At 37.3% G+C, this 13,873-nt stretch overlaps 1 protein-coding gene across 1 annotated transcript; it reads right to left on the reverse strand.

Annotated features, from left to right (window-relative positions):
* On the reverse strand, positions 7 to 13,867 carry LOC109833724 (protein NUCLEAR FUSION DEFECTIVE 4-like). The gene is made up of 2 exons (XM_020401511.1): positions 13,738 to 13,867; positions 7 to 1,145 (listed from the first exon to the last, which is right to left on the reverse strand). Exons 1-2 carry the CDS (start codon positions 13,852 to 13,854, stop codon positions 30 to 32), a joined length of 1,233 nt encoding a protein of 410 aa, XP_020257100.1. The 5' UTR covers positions 13,855 to 13,867; the 3' UTR covers positions 7 to 29.

The raw sequence follows: 13,873 nt of genomic DNA on the forward strand, positions 1-13,873 counted from the left end.
GTACAAAACAGGAACAAAGAACTCACCTCTCAAAGCGCAGTGGAAGCTTGTATCTGTGCACAAACAACCTCCTTGTAAAATCTTCTCGTCCTCAAGAATAATGCAAAGGAAATAAAACTCCCACCAAGAGTAACACTCGCCATTATCAAAAACGACAGCATAAAGCAACTTCTTCCAATGCACATCCCACTCTCTGAAGCTTCTCTATCATATATATAACCCACCACTCTCACAGAGAATATATAAGAACCCACAGGGCTCGCAATAGCAATGCTATTAAAAATAGTCCCAAAATGCACCAATCCAAACAATTCTGAAGTAATGCTCGGCATCAATGCCCATTGAGAACCATAGCACACACCAACGAGCACCGAACCTATGTGCAACGAACCAGGAAGCGCCGAAGAGATAACCAAATGACCTATACTCATGGTTCCTAGGGTTAGGGCAATGAACAAAGGTCTAGCCCAGCCTCGAGTATGAAGCATGTAATCAGAGATGTAGCCACTCCCGAATCGCCCTAAAAAATTCCATATGCTCCATAGAGATACCAATGTACTTGTGGCCATGGTAGAATAACCAAGTGAACTTCCAATTTGGCTCATGTTGTTGACTGTGGCTAATCCTGAACCCATGCCACATGACATTGCTATAAATAGTAGCCAGAAATCGAGAGTTTTCATGGATTGCAATAGGTTCAAGCTTTCTCCTTTTGGGGATGGAACTTGAATTTCTTGATCTTTAGATAATGTTTCTTCTTCTATCAGTGATTTTCTTTCATCAAATAAGATTTTGGATGATTCACTTGGCTGGGTTCTAGTAACAATAGTTAATGGTGATATGAGAAGTATCAGAAGCAGTGTGAATGAGAAAATTCGGCCTGATAATCCCATTGTGAAGATATTTTCTCCAATTATGACAAGCATAAGATACGCAGCAGTAATCACGGAGATGATAGAGAAAGAATTTAAGTGTCTCTTGTCATCGCTTCTGTTTGGGTCATGGTAAACTTGCACAAAATACATGAGCAGAAGAGAAAGGATTGAGGGCAACAGGGCGAGCATTAAGATGAAAGAGCTCGCTTTGCCATTGAAAAATGTACGATATATTTGGATGAGTATTGCACCACTTAGTCCCAGAAAGCCCTACATGAGCAATATGTAGTCAAAACCACGGCTGAAAACAGTAATAAGGTGCATGTTACTATTAATCTCAAAGTGAATCTATTGCATGAAAATTTAATCATTTTGCTCTTCTATCGTATTCAAATAGTTTCCTCTTGCTCATATTCCCTTGCCAAAAATGTGATACCAAGTTAAAGGGTTGAAATTAGGTCAACAATCATCCTAGATCAATATGTCCACGGAATATGTGCTCCATACACATGAATCATGAGTGAGAGAAAGAGAGAGAGAGAGAAGAGAGAGAGAGAGAGAAATTCCCCCCTTAAGAATTTCATGCACACAATACATGGACTTAACATCGATAAAGAAGAAAATGGTACACATCTCCCACCAACTTTACAACTAAGGAAGCGTTTGGAAACTGGGGCATTTTTGCCTTTTCTGTTAAAAAAAAAAACAATGAAACGCGTTTGGTGAACGTGGTGTTTTTTTGGGCTGACCCTTTACAAAGCCCAAAAAATAAACGCTTTTCTCAAAACACCAAAAAGACGTTTTAAGATCCCGTGACTTCTTTTCCCCCCAAACCCAAGCCGATCCCCTTTTCTCCCCCTCAACCCTAACAGCCGTCGCCGAAGCATTAAAAAAAATTTATTGAAAGTGAAATAATAACCCTAGCTCTGATACTATGTTAAAGTGAGAGAGAGAGAGAGAGAGAGAGAGAGAGAGAGAGAGAGAGAGAGTCTTGGGTAAATTTCTCCTTAAGTTGAATATTAAGTGTGCACATATATTTATATAAGTAGAGGAGGGTGAGGTGTGTTCTCACAACTAATGTGGGACTAAAAACCCACTACTACTATTATCAATACTATTATCAACACAGATAATATTTCCTCCTTAGAAGTAATTCTCATTACCTTTATTCACCAAACGACTACTCCTTCTAGATTTTTTTGGGGGGGGGGGGGGAGGATTTGGATGTTATGATTTAATCTACATAAACCAATTTTGGGTACCAGCTAGTTTAAACATGGAATGAGTGGAGAAGGGGACATAAGAATCGAGCAAATTATCTATTTTTGCTGTTACTTTTTGGTGAACATAAGCTCTTTAATTGTTAATATTTATTCTTTTTATTTGTTTCAAATATATATTATCAATGTCATTAGAACATGTTGAACAATTATTCATTATTGTTTCATGATGGTGGTGACATATTAGATTTTTTTAAAAAAAAAATTGAATTGTAGGCATTGAAAAAAGCTCCCGAATGGTGGTTGGCCGCACAACCGTAGCGCCGCCGCATGGCCGAATGTGGCTGGTGCGTGGAACGTGACGACATGATGGGCGACATCGTGGCTGGTGGTGGGGAGTGGCAATAGGTGAAAGTAAGGTTAAGTGGTTGGGTGTGACTAGTGGTTGTTGATTGATATTATGTGCTATATAAATGGTCAAACTAGTTTGACCAATAACTTTCAAAATGGTGTTTTCAAAACACTTTTGAAAAAAAAACACCATGGCATGATGTTTTCCTACAAAAACACATGAAAATCACTTTGATTACCAAACACACCCTAAATTTTCTAAAATCCTGTGTTAAATTATTTAGTCCTGCTCGAATTTTCTTATTATTCTAAGGATGGAACCTGCTCCACATTGTAGTATCAAAATGCAAAACTAATTGTTGTGATTGTCACAATATAATACACTCTCATATTGACAAAGAAGGAAAAAGATACACAACTGCCACAAGCCTTATTGTTAAATATCCCAATATTCTAATTCTAAAGGTTGCTACATTCTAACTGTATCCTGTGACATTATAGGAATTTTCAATCATATTCTGAGGATAGAACCTGTAAATGAGCTTTACACTTTCTAACTACAAGACAAATAATTGAAAGAGTCACTTCTATTTGGTTTCAAATGTATTCGTCTAACAAAGACATAAGACTGAGACTTGGTTCATATTGGAAAGTGGAAGATTCATAATGATTTAGATATTTTTAGAGTCATTTATCAAGTATGCTTCCAGTCATATGAGCCTAGCCATCTCTTTTAGTGGTGTTGACGTGAAACAATGTGCATGCAGGTATGAAGAACAACGATAACAATATTTCACCAAATCAACGATCGATCTAGGCAGGAAACTCGAGAAGAAAGTGAAGCTCTAGATGGGTTTAACAAAGATTGTAATGTACTAAATTTACGGCCTTGTAAATTATTCAGAAAATAAATATAATGATTTGTTCTCGTAATAAAGTTCGACTTGTAATATTTAGATCAACAGAGATACGTGACAAACAGAGTCACTCGCTCACTAATCAAGCAGAATACATCACAATCGCAATTGATATTAAAATTGATAATAACATACACGCGATAACAGTTCCTAAAATACTGGGTCGAAAGAAAACAAAACATTCGTCGGTCTGAACAGGCTCGACGTAAGGACCTCTGGAGGTGGTGAGATGACGCCAAATATGAGGGGAGAGAGTTCTCCTCCGAGAGCTACGTAGCTGGGGTGAAGTGGTGTGTCTGGATGGAAACGCCGGTGCCATGAACTGATTCCCAAATGACTCTCCACGCTATCAGCAATCTGGGGAGTCACGCGATCGACGTATTCTGCTGGGGTATCAAAGGCTGGTAGTCGAACCACTGAGAAAACTACAAATCGATCACGACGGTCTCTGGATTGTACACGAATTGAGCGTCTTCGGCTGCGAGATCGGCCATGCATAAATAGGACGCGAAATTAGAACTTGAATCGGCGACGAACGAGGCGGAGATCTGACGATGACGAGACGACGACCACGCAACGACTGGATGCGCGGATGACGGGAGGACGCGAGCGGCATCGGAACTGCTCATAAGTGGAGGAATAGGGGGGTTCGGTGTGGCTAAGGCTGCGAGGGTGAAGGGAAGCAGGGGATGTTAGTGGCCTCTTTGAAGGTTGCAGGCGGCTTGTGGAGGTTAGCGGGGCTGCTCGGAAGGGAGAGTGTAGGAGGGGAATCGGTGGGGTTGTGGAGGAGAAGAAGAGGATGTTGGCGGCACTGGTGGAGAGAGCAGGGTGACGGTGTTCCGGCGGTGCTGGCGGTATTAGGAGGAGAAGGGCGGAGTGGACTGGTGGCTTGTGGAGGAAGAGGAAAGAGGGGTTGTTCGGCGATGGAGGAGGAGAAAGAGCAGAGGGGTTGTTCGGCGGTGGAGGAAATGAGCAGGGGAAGGAGGTGTTTCGGAATCTGTGGAGGGGAAGACGGAGTTGGGCGGCTGCTGGAGGGAGCGACGACTAGAGGGGGAGAGGTGGCTGATCGGGGAAGGAGGAGAAGGAATAGGGGATCACGGCTAAGGTTTCACACCCGCGTTTCACACGCTCACAATGCAATTAGCAACAAATTTTCTTAAATATTCATTAATCATTTCTGATTACAGAAGTGCTTTAAAAAGAAAAGAAAAACACAAATTTGGAAATCCCTCAAATCACTCAGATACTAAAAACTAATTAACTACTAAATTTAAACCACAATTCAAAATTCAAAATTCAAATCTAAACTGCTAAACTAAATTAACTACTCAATCTAAAAATCAAAGCCAAATAGTCATGATGTCCACCAAAGGGCGTTTCCTACGCTGGTATGTACGTCTGAATCTGCCCGTGATGTCCTCATCAGGTGTAATCTTTCTTTTGCACTTGTTTGTATTAGCTCAATGTGGGCTTTCAAATGACGCAAATACAGAATGATAAATTATCTGCCATTGAGGTAACAACATTCCCTGCTATTGGGACTAAACAAGCTACGTATCCTTGACAAATTAACTACAAACGGCCCTATAACCGCTTCAGATCATGTTGCTTCTTTGTTCTTCCCTATTTCCGCTGAAGAAACACCTTTCTGCCAAGTAAGTGTAATCTCAGTATCCTTGATGAGAAGATACAAACAGGTAGGCAAGTAACATAAGATCAAGTATATGATGGCTGTATTTGCCTTTTTCCAATACGTTGGCTAGTAATAGCAATTCTATTATCGAAATTCACTTCAATTGTAACACTAACATTCGACATTAGTCTAGATGACCTGCCTTAAATCTTTTGGTAAATACAACAAAATTTCTAGTGCAAATGCTTTATCTACGTCTCAATTATGACAGACACATTGACATGCTGAGCCGACATGTCAATCCTATGTGGTTTAGGTGGACACTGGTAATCCACGATGAAGCAATAATTCAACAATGTATTTTGGATATGTTACAAATAGAACAAACTAGACTAACAACTGCGGACATTAAAACATCCGAATGTTTCACATATGAACTCTTAAAGTCCCTCGAACCATTATACCAAAACTCTAAAGTTATGGCGAGGATTGAGAATTATATTTTTACATTCTAACATGTCTCTGTACGTTGAACGTCCTTTTTACGGGCTAAAACCCGGGCTTACGCAGTGGTGTCAATCTTTAAAAGAAACCCACATTTGAATTCGCGGCTGATGAGATTTGAACCTAAGTTACTCTGATACCATCTTAAAATCCCTCTAACCGTTACACCAGAATTTTAAAGTTGTGGTAAGGATTGATGGTTATATTTTTATATTCTAACAGGAACAAAAGACAATAGAGAGGTTCAAAGAGCTATCCAATTAAAAAATAATCGGAATACTATCTCCTCATACACCCTTCTAACTAGCAATATTTTAAAAAGCTCCAGCCTCGGCCTTGGGAGCACCTAGGGGAGCGGAGACCACTTACGCAAATTGCGACGTAGGTCTTAGTCATCATTTCCTTCGTTGCCGCCTCCACATCCTCTAGCCTCCTCCAAACTTCTCTGGCTACCTCCACCAACTACAAACTCCTACTCCTCTGATCTTTAGCAAAACTTTCTCCATCACCACAAAAACAAAAAAAAATCCTTCTAAGCCTAGCACATAATGTTTTGATAATATTGATTGTAATTATAAAATAAAAATAGTGAAATGCTTAGACTCCGCTTAGACTCCTGCCTAGGCCATTGGCTCTAGGGGCCGGGTCCAATACCTAGGCTTCCTAGCATATTCCATAACCTTGCCAACTAGTATCCCAGCTATCACATGATATCCCTATTCCATTACTATCTAAATGACACAAGAGTAGAAAAGATTATGCAGTTCTAATGAATCGTCATATGAGTCTATCTATTCTCTTATAATACATAACTAGAAATCCTTGTGCATGCGATGTGTACAGGACACAGACAATGGGGGAGTGTCATAGTCGACTTGTCCAGGAAATTGATGGTTTCTAAGAGTTTTTTTGAATTTGTCTAAGTGTGAGGACATTTCCATAGTTTTTTCAAAGTCTGTAGTTTTCTTCAAGTGTGAAGGCATTACCCGTATATACTAAAAATGTAACTCACAAATCAAATATATAGTATAGATATGAATCTCTATTCGAAAATAATGATTATGAGCTATTGCCTCGTTTGGGAAAATGGAGTTCCAAGAAATAACATAGTCACAAGCCATCCACTTTCTACCTTAAGATTCGACTAGCAGGGTAAGTCTTATATTTCTCACCTCAAAATTATTTCCCCCCATACATAGATAACATAAGTAGAATAATGACGATTGTAACCCATCTTTCAAAATAACTGAAGGTAAGTAATTAAGCAAAGCACACATTTGACTTATGTCTCAATCTCCACACCAAGACAAACAAATGCCCAAACTATTATCACGTAATCCACCACATATTCCACAAAGTATTATCTTTTACACACAGGGCTTATCCTAAAAGGTAAATTGCACTTAAATGACCTAATGTTTCCCATTTTTTCACTTATATGACTTCAGTTGTAAAACATATCACTTAAATGACCATTTTAAAAACTTTTATTTAAATGACCTAAAGTATAGAAAGTTAATTTTCTTTTAGAATATGTTGGAATTATTCCCATGTGAGAGGTCATGTGACACAAAAAATTCATTTTTACCCTTATATTTATTTAATTACAGCTCTTACCTTAACCCTAACCCTTAAAGAGGAAGGGGAACTGAGGAGTGAGAAAGAGGAGAGGAGAGAGGAGAAGAGAGGTTGCGGATAGGAGAGGGAGTTTTAGGAGGAGAGGCAACCAAGCAGAAAAGGGTAATTTCAGAAGTGGTTAAGGGGGTGGATGAGGAGGGAGAAAGAAGGGAGGGGGAAGATATGGTAAGAGAATTTGGAGGCAGGTTTAGTTTGAAAAGAGAGAGCTTAGCCATGGTGAGAGGGCAGTAAGAGTAGCAAACGGGTCGACCCGACCCGACCCAACCCATATAATATTGATCCGACCCAACCCATCAAATAATTAGGTCAACCCGTTTATTAAACAGCTTACCCACCGACTCAAGTGAGTCAGTGACCCATTTATTTGTTTTACAATCAATGCAACTTGTTTCATATACTTAACAAAAAATCAATGATCACAGATTTTATGATCCTATTCATCATTCATACGCTTTGTACTGTCTAAAGGTTTAGATATTTTCAGGATGTTTTTATAAAGGACAAATTTTTAAAAGGAACCTTTTTTAATTTTATATAGCAAAAACGACCTCATTAGAAAATAATCTGCAAAACCGATAATTTTCTTTAGAAAATGATCGGTTTTGCAGTTGCGAAGTTTTTCGAGCTACACGAGACTGCTAGTCCCGTGTAGTTTGGCCAGCAATTTAAATGCACGAGACTAACAGTCCCGTACTTTTTCTTCTACAATTGATCCCGAGAGAAGAATGAAATGCACGGGACTGCTAGTCCCGTGCATTTCAATTGCTTGTAGAACTACAATGGTCGGTTTTGCAGATTATTTTCTGATGAGGTCGTTTTTGCTATATAAAATTGAAAAAAATGGTCCTTTTAAAAATTTGTCTTTTTATAAAATTTGAATTTTGAGGTTGTTTTTTGTAATTTTTAAAAGCTCGTGTGTTTTTTGCAAATATCATTTTTAGGGGATTTTCTCTAATTTATAAACTTTATACTATTGTAAATTTTTATTTTTTAATTTTTTAAATTTTAAACTTAAAGGGTGTTTTTTGTAATTTTTAAATCTTTTATGGTGTTTTCGACGAATACAAAAAATTTCACATTGTTGTTTATAAGCTACAGATTTTGTAGTTTTTGTAAGTTTTGATATTTTTTGGTGTGTATTTCTATAAAATTTGACTTTTAGGGTGTATTTTGCAATTATAAAACTTTTGGGGTGTTTTATGCAAATCACAAAAATTTCACATTGCTCTGTATAAGTTATAGGTTTTGTACTGTTTATAAGTTTTGATGTTTATGTGGTGTGTTTCTGCAAAGTTTGACTTGTAAGGGTGCATTTTGCAATTTGGAAACTTTTAGGCTGTTTTTAGCAAATTTCATAACTTGCACGGGTCTGCTTATAATTTACAAATTTTCTACTATTTGTAAATTTTGATGTTTCCGCGTGTGCTTCTGTAACAGTTTGACTTTTAAGGGGGTATTTCATAATTTTCCAAACTTTTAGGGTGTTTTTTGCAAATTTCAAAAAAAATCATGGTGTTGCTTATAACTTATAGGTTTTGTACTTTTTGTAAGTTCTGATATTTTTGGGGCTTATTTCTGTAAAAGTTTGACTTTGTGAGCTTCTACTTTGCAATTTTAAAACATTTAGGGTGTTTTTTGCAAAACTCAAAACTTTCAAAGGGTTATTTTAGTTTATAAATTATAAAATTTTCACAGTTGTTAGTTTCCATTTTTTAGTTTTGTTGAAGTTCTAGTTTTGTTTTGGGTTTTTTTGCAACCTTTAAAACTGTCGGGATGTTTTCTGCAAAATTCAAAATTTTCACAGTGCTATTTATGAGTTATAGATTTTGTATTGTTTGTAGATTTTATTTTTTCAAGTGTGTTTTTGTAAAATTTGACTTATTTAGGGTGTTTTGACAACTTTTAAAAAATCAGGTTGTTTTTTGCAAATTTAAAATTTTCCATGGTGTTAGACAAGTTATGTTTGTAGTTTTTGATATTTCTGGGATATGTTTTTGTAAATTTGACTTTTTGAGGCTGTATTTTGTAGTTTTTGAAAATTTTGGGGTGTTTTTGCAAATTATAAAATTTTTATGCTGTTGTTTATGATTTATAGATTTTGTATTGTTTTGTAAGTTTTGATATTTTCAAGGTTTTTTGCTATATTTTGAACTTTTGAGGATGTTTTTTAATTTTCAAACCTCTAAGGTGTTTTTTGTAAATTATAAAATTATCATAGTGTTGTATGTAATTCATGGATTTTGTAGTGTTTGTCAGTATTGATATTTTATGGGTGTGTTTTTAGAAATTTTAAATGTTAAAGATTGAATGTTAAACAGGTAGGCGGGTTGACCATTTTACAACCCAATTAATAAATGGGTTCCTTGGGTCAACTCGTTTATAATACGATCCATATTAAGTGATCCATACCCATTTATAACGGGTCAGCTCAGATTGGGTCCGGGTTGGATCAAAAATTACCACCCCTAGCAAGGCACTTGGGGAGGAAGAAGATCAGTAAGGAGGGGTATTTCGGTCCTAACAGCTAAACTATTAACGAAGTTGGTTTTTTTTAAATAGAAAATACAATAGGTCATTTAAATGATAACTGTAAAAAATAAGGTCACATAAGTGAAAATATGAGAAACTTTAGGTTATTTAACTGCAATTTACCCTATGAAAAAATTTTCAAACTAAATCAATTCCCAATTTTATTCTCAAAAATTGACCTAATTCAAACTTTATTATGAAAATCGACCCACTTTCTTGTCACGTCAGTATCGTGACTAGAAAGTGGGTCAATTTAAAAAAAGTGACAAGAAAATGGGTCGATTTAAAAAAAGTACGGTTCTAATTAGTCAGGGTTAGCAACCCCGACTAATTAAGAGCTCGCTCACAACCTTTCAGTGGTTTGGCAGCTAAATTAGTCGGGGTTCGAAGCCCCGACTAATTTAGCCATTATAAAAATGATCGGGGTTGAGAACCCTGACTATTTCGAAATGCCTAATTCGAAATGGTCGAGGTTCTCAACCCAACCCCGACCATATAGTAGAGAGTGGCCAAGCCCAAGTTGGGGAAGTAGGAAATTGGCTAGTGATACAAGATCCCGCCCCACTATATGCTAACCCTAACTACTTGTTCTAGGTTCTGCCCTCTATATAAACTAACCGAAACCCTTCCCCCCAAATCCAACTCTCCCAGCCGCATCTCTCTTCTCCAACTCCCGTTGCTCTCTCGTTCTGCTGCAACCCATCTCAATTTCAACCCCATTTTACGGCTAAAATTCGTCGTGAAAGTTTGTTTAAAATCTCTAGGGTAATTTCTCTTCCTTCTCTCCTCTTTTAACATGTAAAAATCTTGGGTTTTCTCTCAAAAATGAATTTCTAGGGTCTGAAATTTATTATTAACCACTCTATTTGTGGTGGTTCGAATACTTTGTGTGTTGATTGTTGTAATTGAAATTAAACTTTTAGGGCATAAAATACTCAATTCTAGGTTTTAGGATTTTCAATTTGGGGTTTAGGATTTTTGGTCAAAATTATATGAGATTTTTTTCATCTTGGGTTTTCCTCTTATTTGATGCCCTGATAATATTTTTAATTTTTTTTATTTAAATGATATAATCTTCTTTTACATAGGTTAAACAATATGATTTTTATTGCTTGCTCTTATGGTAGAAAAATTAATTATGGAATGAATAATATGTCAATGCACGTCGGAGGGGTAACGACGTCATTAATGATCTCGGAATCATATAGTTACTGTGACTTGTTAAGGAATTACACCGAGTTATGAAAATTGACCCACGAGAATACCGACAAAAAATAATATGCAATTGACCCATAACTTTTGATAGAACGTCCGCAGTTAAGATCTCAAACAATCATCATATGAGTATTATGTTTAATTTGAGCAAGTCCCAGCCAACTGTAGAATTATTTATTGAAAAGTTGTAATATAGTTCGTGCCAAATATTCAAACCTCCAGGAGAATTATCACGCATGTTAGATTTAGGAGTTGAGTTTGATGGTTTTCTCTCTTCTTCGAGTGAAATAGAGCGAACTCAATTTCAATATCCAAGTACACCTTCATTCGGTGGAACGACAAAAATCATGAACAATGAAGTCCCTTATAAAAATATGAGGCCGTTAAAAGTGGCAACAATTAAAGAGGATGAAAAAAGCAACGACTCTGAAAATAAAAACCAAGATAGTGCACCAATTGATAGCATGCAATTTAGGAGTGAAGATGTTGAAGAGAATCCGCATTGGCCTGATGAGACTTATGCTAATAATGAATATGTTGAGTATGAAGAACCACCCCCAGACGAGTTTGAAGATGATGAGTGGATTCGTTCTTCTACAGTACAAGATATGTGCATTGGCCAAAGTTTAACTCATAGAGGAGATGATGACGTCCCTTGCAGAGTTGGTGGTTTATTCGGGACTAAGGACCAATTAGTTGATGCTATTCGTGTTTACTCAATCAAAAAGAATGTCAAATTCAAGCAAGTTAAAAGCAATCGCACAAGTTATAATGTAATCTGTTTTATGGGAGCAATTGCATTCGAGAACACCAGATTTGAGAGACCCGCGCTCTCGATGGCCAGATTTTATTAGGATGTAGGTATACAAGTTTGTAATAGATATAATTATATATAATTTTATACATTATTTCAATCTATACTAACCCATTATATATAAAATAGATGAAATATTTTCAGATCTTGACAAACCTCCCCAAAGAGTCATGAAAATTTCTACAGGAACAAGCTTAATCAAATGGAGGATGAACATGTATAAAATCATAATATCTAAATATATTCAATCAATACATCATTTGTTACTAATATGTAAATTTATTTAATCTTCTTTATAGGTTAAGTGGATGCCCTATGAACTGGCTTTAGAGTCACTACCAGATATTTGCAAGGAAGGTGAAGATATATGGTGTGCTCTAGTCCCGATTATATGTTTTGAGATTGTCGAAATGCACATGCCTGACCGTGTGTTCCGACAATTTGGATTAAAGCAACATGTTCTAGATCCTGTAGAAAGAATAGAGCGAAATCCCAGAAAAGAAGCACATCATGCAAATTGGAAGCTAATTCGACATGCTTACATTTAGAATTGGGAGTTGAGGGAGGAGGTTGTAGTGATGGAGAGGGTTGACGCACCTGACCTAGGTGTGTACTTACAGTGGAATTGGGGAATTACTCGTCGATGGATATTTCGGGAAAACAAAACACCCAAGGAGTACATACCGAGAGGTCCAGTTGAGAGAGAGTTAGTAACTGTATAGGAAAAATATACAATTATTTTGTGATTATTATTTTATTATCATCCACTTACTAATAATCCTCTTTCACTTTTTATCTTATAGGTATAAGAACTCAATGAGGTTGCTTCTATTGTACATGATGCATTGAGAACGACTACCGAGCCAGGGGTGAGGAACGCGTTTGTTCGCATTATAGGAAAGATTCAGTCTTCTTAGGAGGACGCGTAATGCGAAACGCGATGGACGTGAGGAACGACTCATAGGGTACGAGCGTTGACAGGTCCGAGGTCACACAGGCTCAAGTCATGCACATGATGAAGCTGGAGGCTCACAACAAGCTCAAGCCGGATGTTCACAACAGGTTCAAGTCGACAAGGATGTCATGCACTCACAAGTTCACACACAACCAGACGTTGAGATCATCCGAGCTCATGTTAAAGGTAAACGGTGAAGGGGGAGAGGAACAAGAGGGAGAGGGAGAGGAAATGGAGTTCTAAATATTTGTTAAATTTCGATATACTTCATACAATGTTTATGTTTAAAATGCTATGATGTTTACGTTTGAAATGATATCGTGACTTGATTATGGTTGGATTTTTAGTAAGTGAATTGAATGTTACATTTTTGTTAAATATTTGTTATAGATGTAATGATTATATAAAGATATGTGTTCACTTGTGTTTTAAATTAATTATGGATTGATAAATGCGTAGCAAGAGACTTGGGTGTTAAACTTGTGAATTGACATGTATAGCAGGGGTGAGATTTTCCAGCAGAGTGTAGGCTGAAGGGTCTCTGCAAAATGGTCGTTCCCAACCCCGACCATTTCAGGTGTAGGGTGGTCACTCTGCTAAGTGATCTCTGCTAAATGGTTGGGGTTGGGAATTCCGACCATTTCGAATTAGGCGTTTCGAAATGGTCGGAGTTTCCAACCTCGACAAATTTAAATATGTGCTAAATTAGTTGGGGTTTCGAACCCCGACTAGTTTCGAATCCCGACTAATTTAGCTGCCAAACTACTGAAGCGTCGTGGGCGACCATGATTTTTTTAAATCGACCTACTTACTGGCCACGATGCCACGTTGCCACGATTCTGACGTGACGAGAAAGTGGGTCGATGTTCGTAATAAAGATTGAAGTGAGTCGAATTTTGGGAATAAAATTGGGAATGTGTTTAGTTTGAAAATTTCTCTTTACCTTATCCTCAACCTAGCGTGCCTAATGAAAAAAGACAAAACATACTACCTAACAAGTCAATCACCTCTTTAACTTTATCCAAACATTATTATTCAAGAATTTATATTCCCCAAAAAGAAAAAAGTCAACAAAATCAAACTAACCTTCAAGATCCCAATAACAGTCCCCCGACTCGCCGGGAAATTCTCGACCGCCGACACAACATCCGCCGTATTAAAAAAGGTCTGAGCGTGGGCAGCCAACAGCATGTAGAAGCCCATGAGGCCCACCGGCGGCCGC

The sequence above is a fragment of the Asparagus officinalis genome, chromosome 3 (assembly GCF_001876935.1).
Source record: "Asparagus officinalis chromosome 3, Aspof.V1, whole genome shotgun sequence".
NCBI classification, from domain to species: Eukaryota; Viridiplantae; Streptophyta; class Magnoliopsida; order Asparagales; family Asparagaceae; genus Asparagus; species Asparagus officinalis.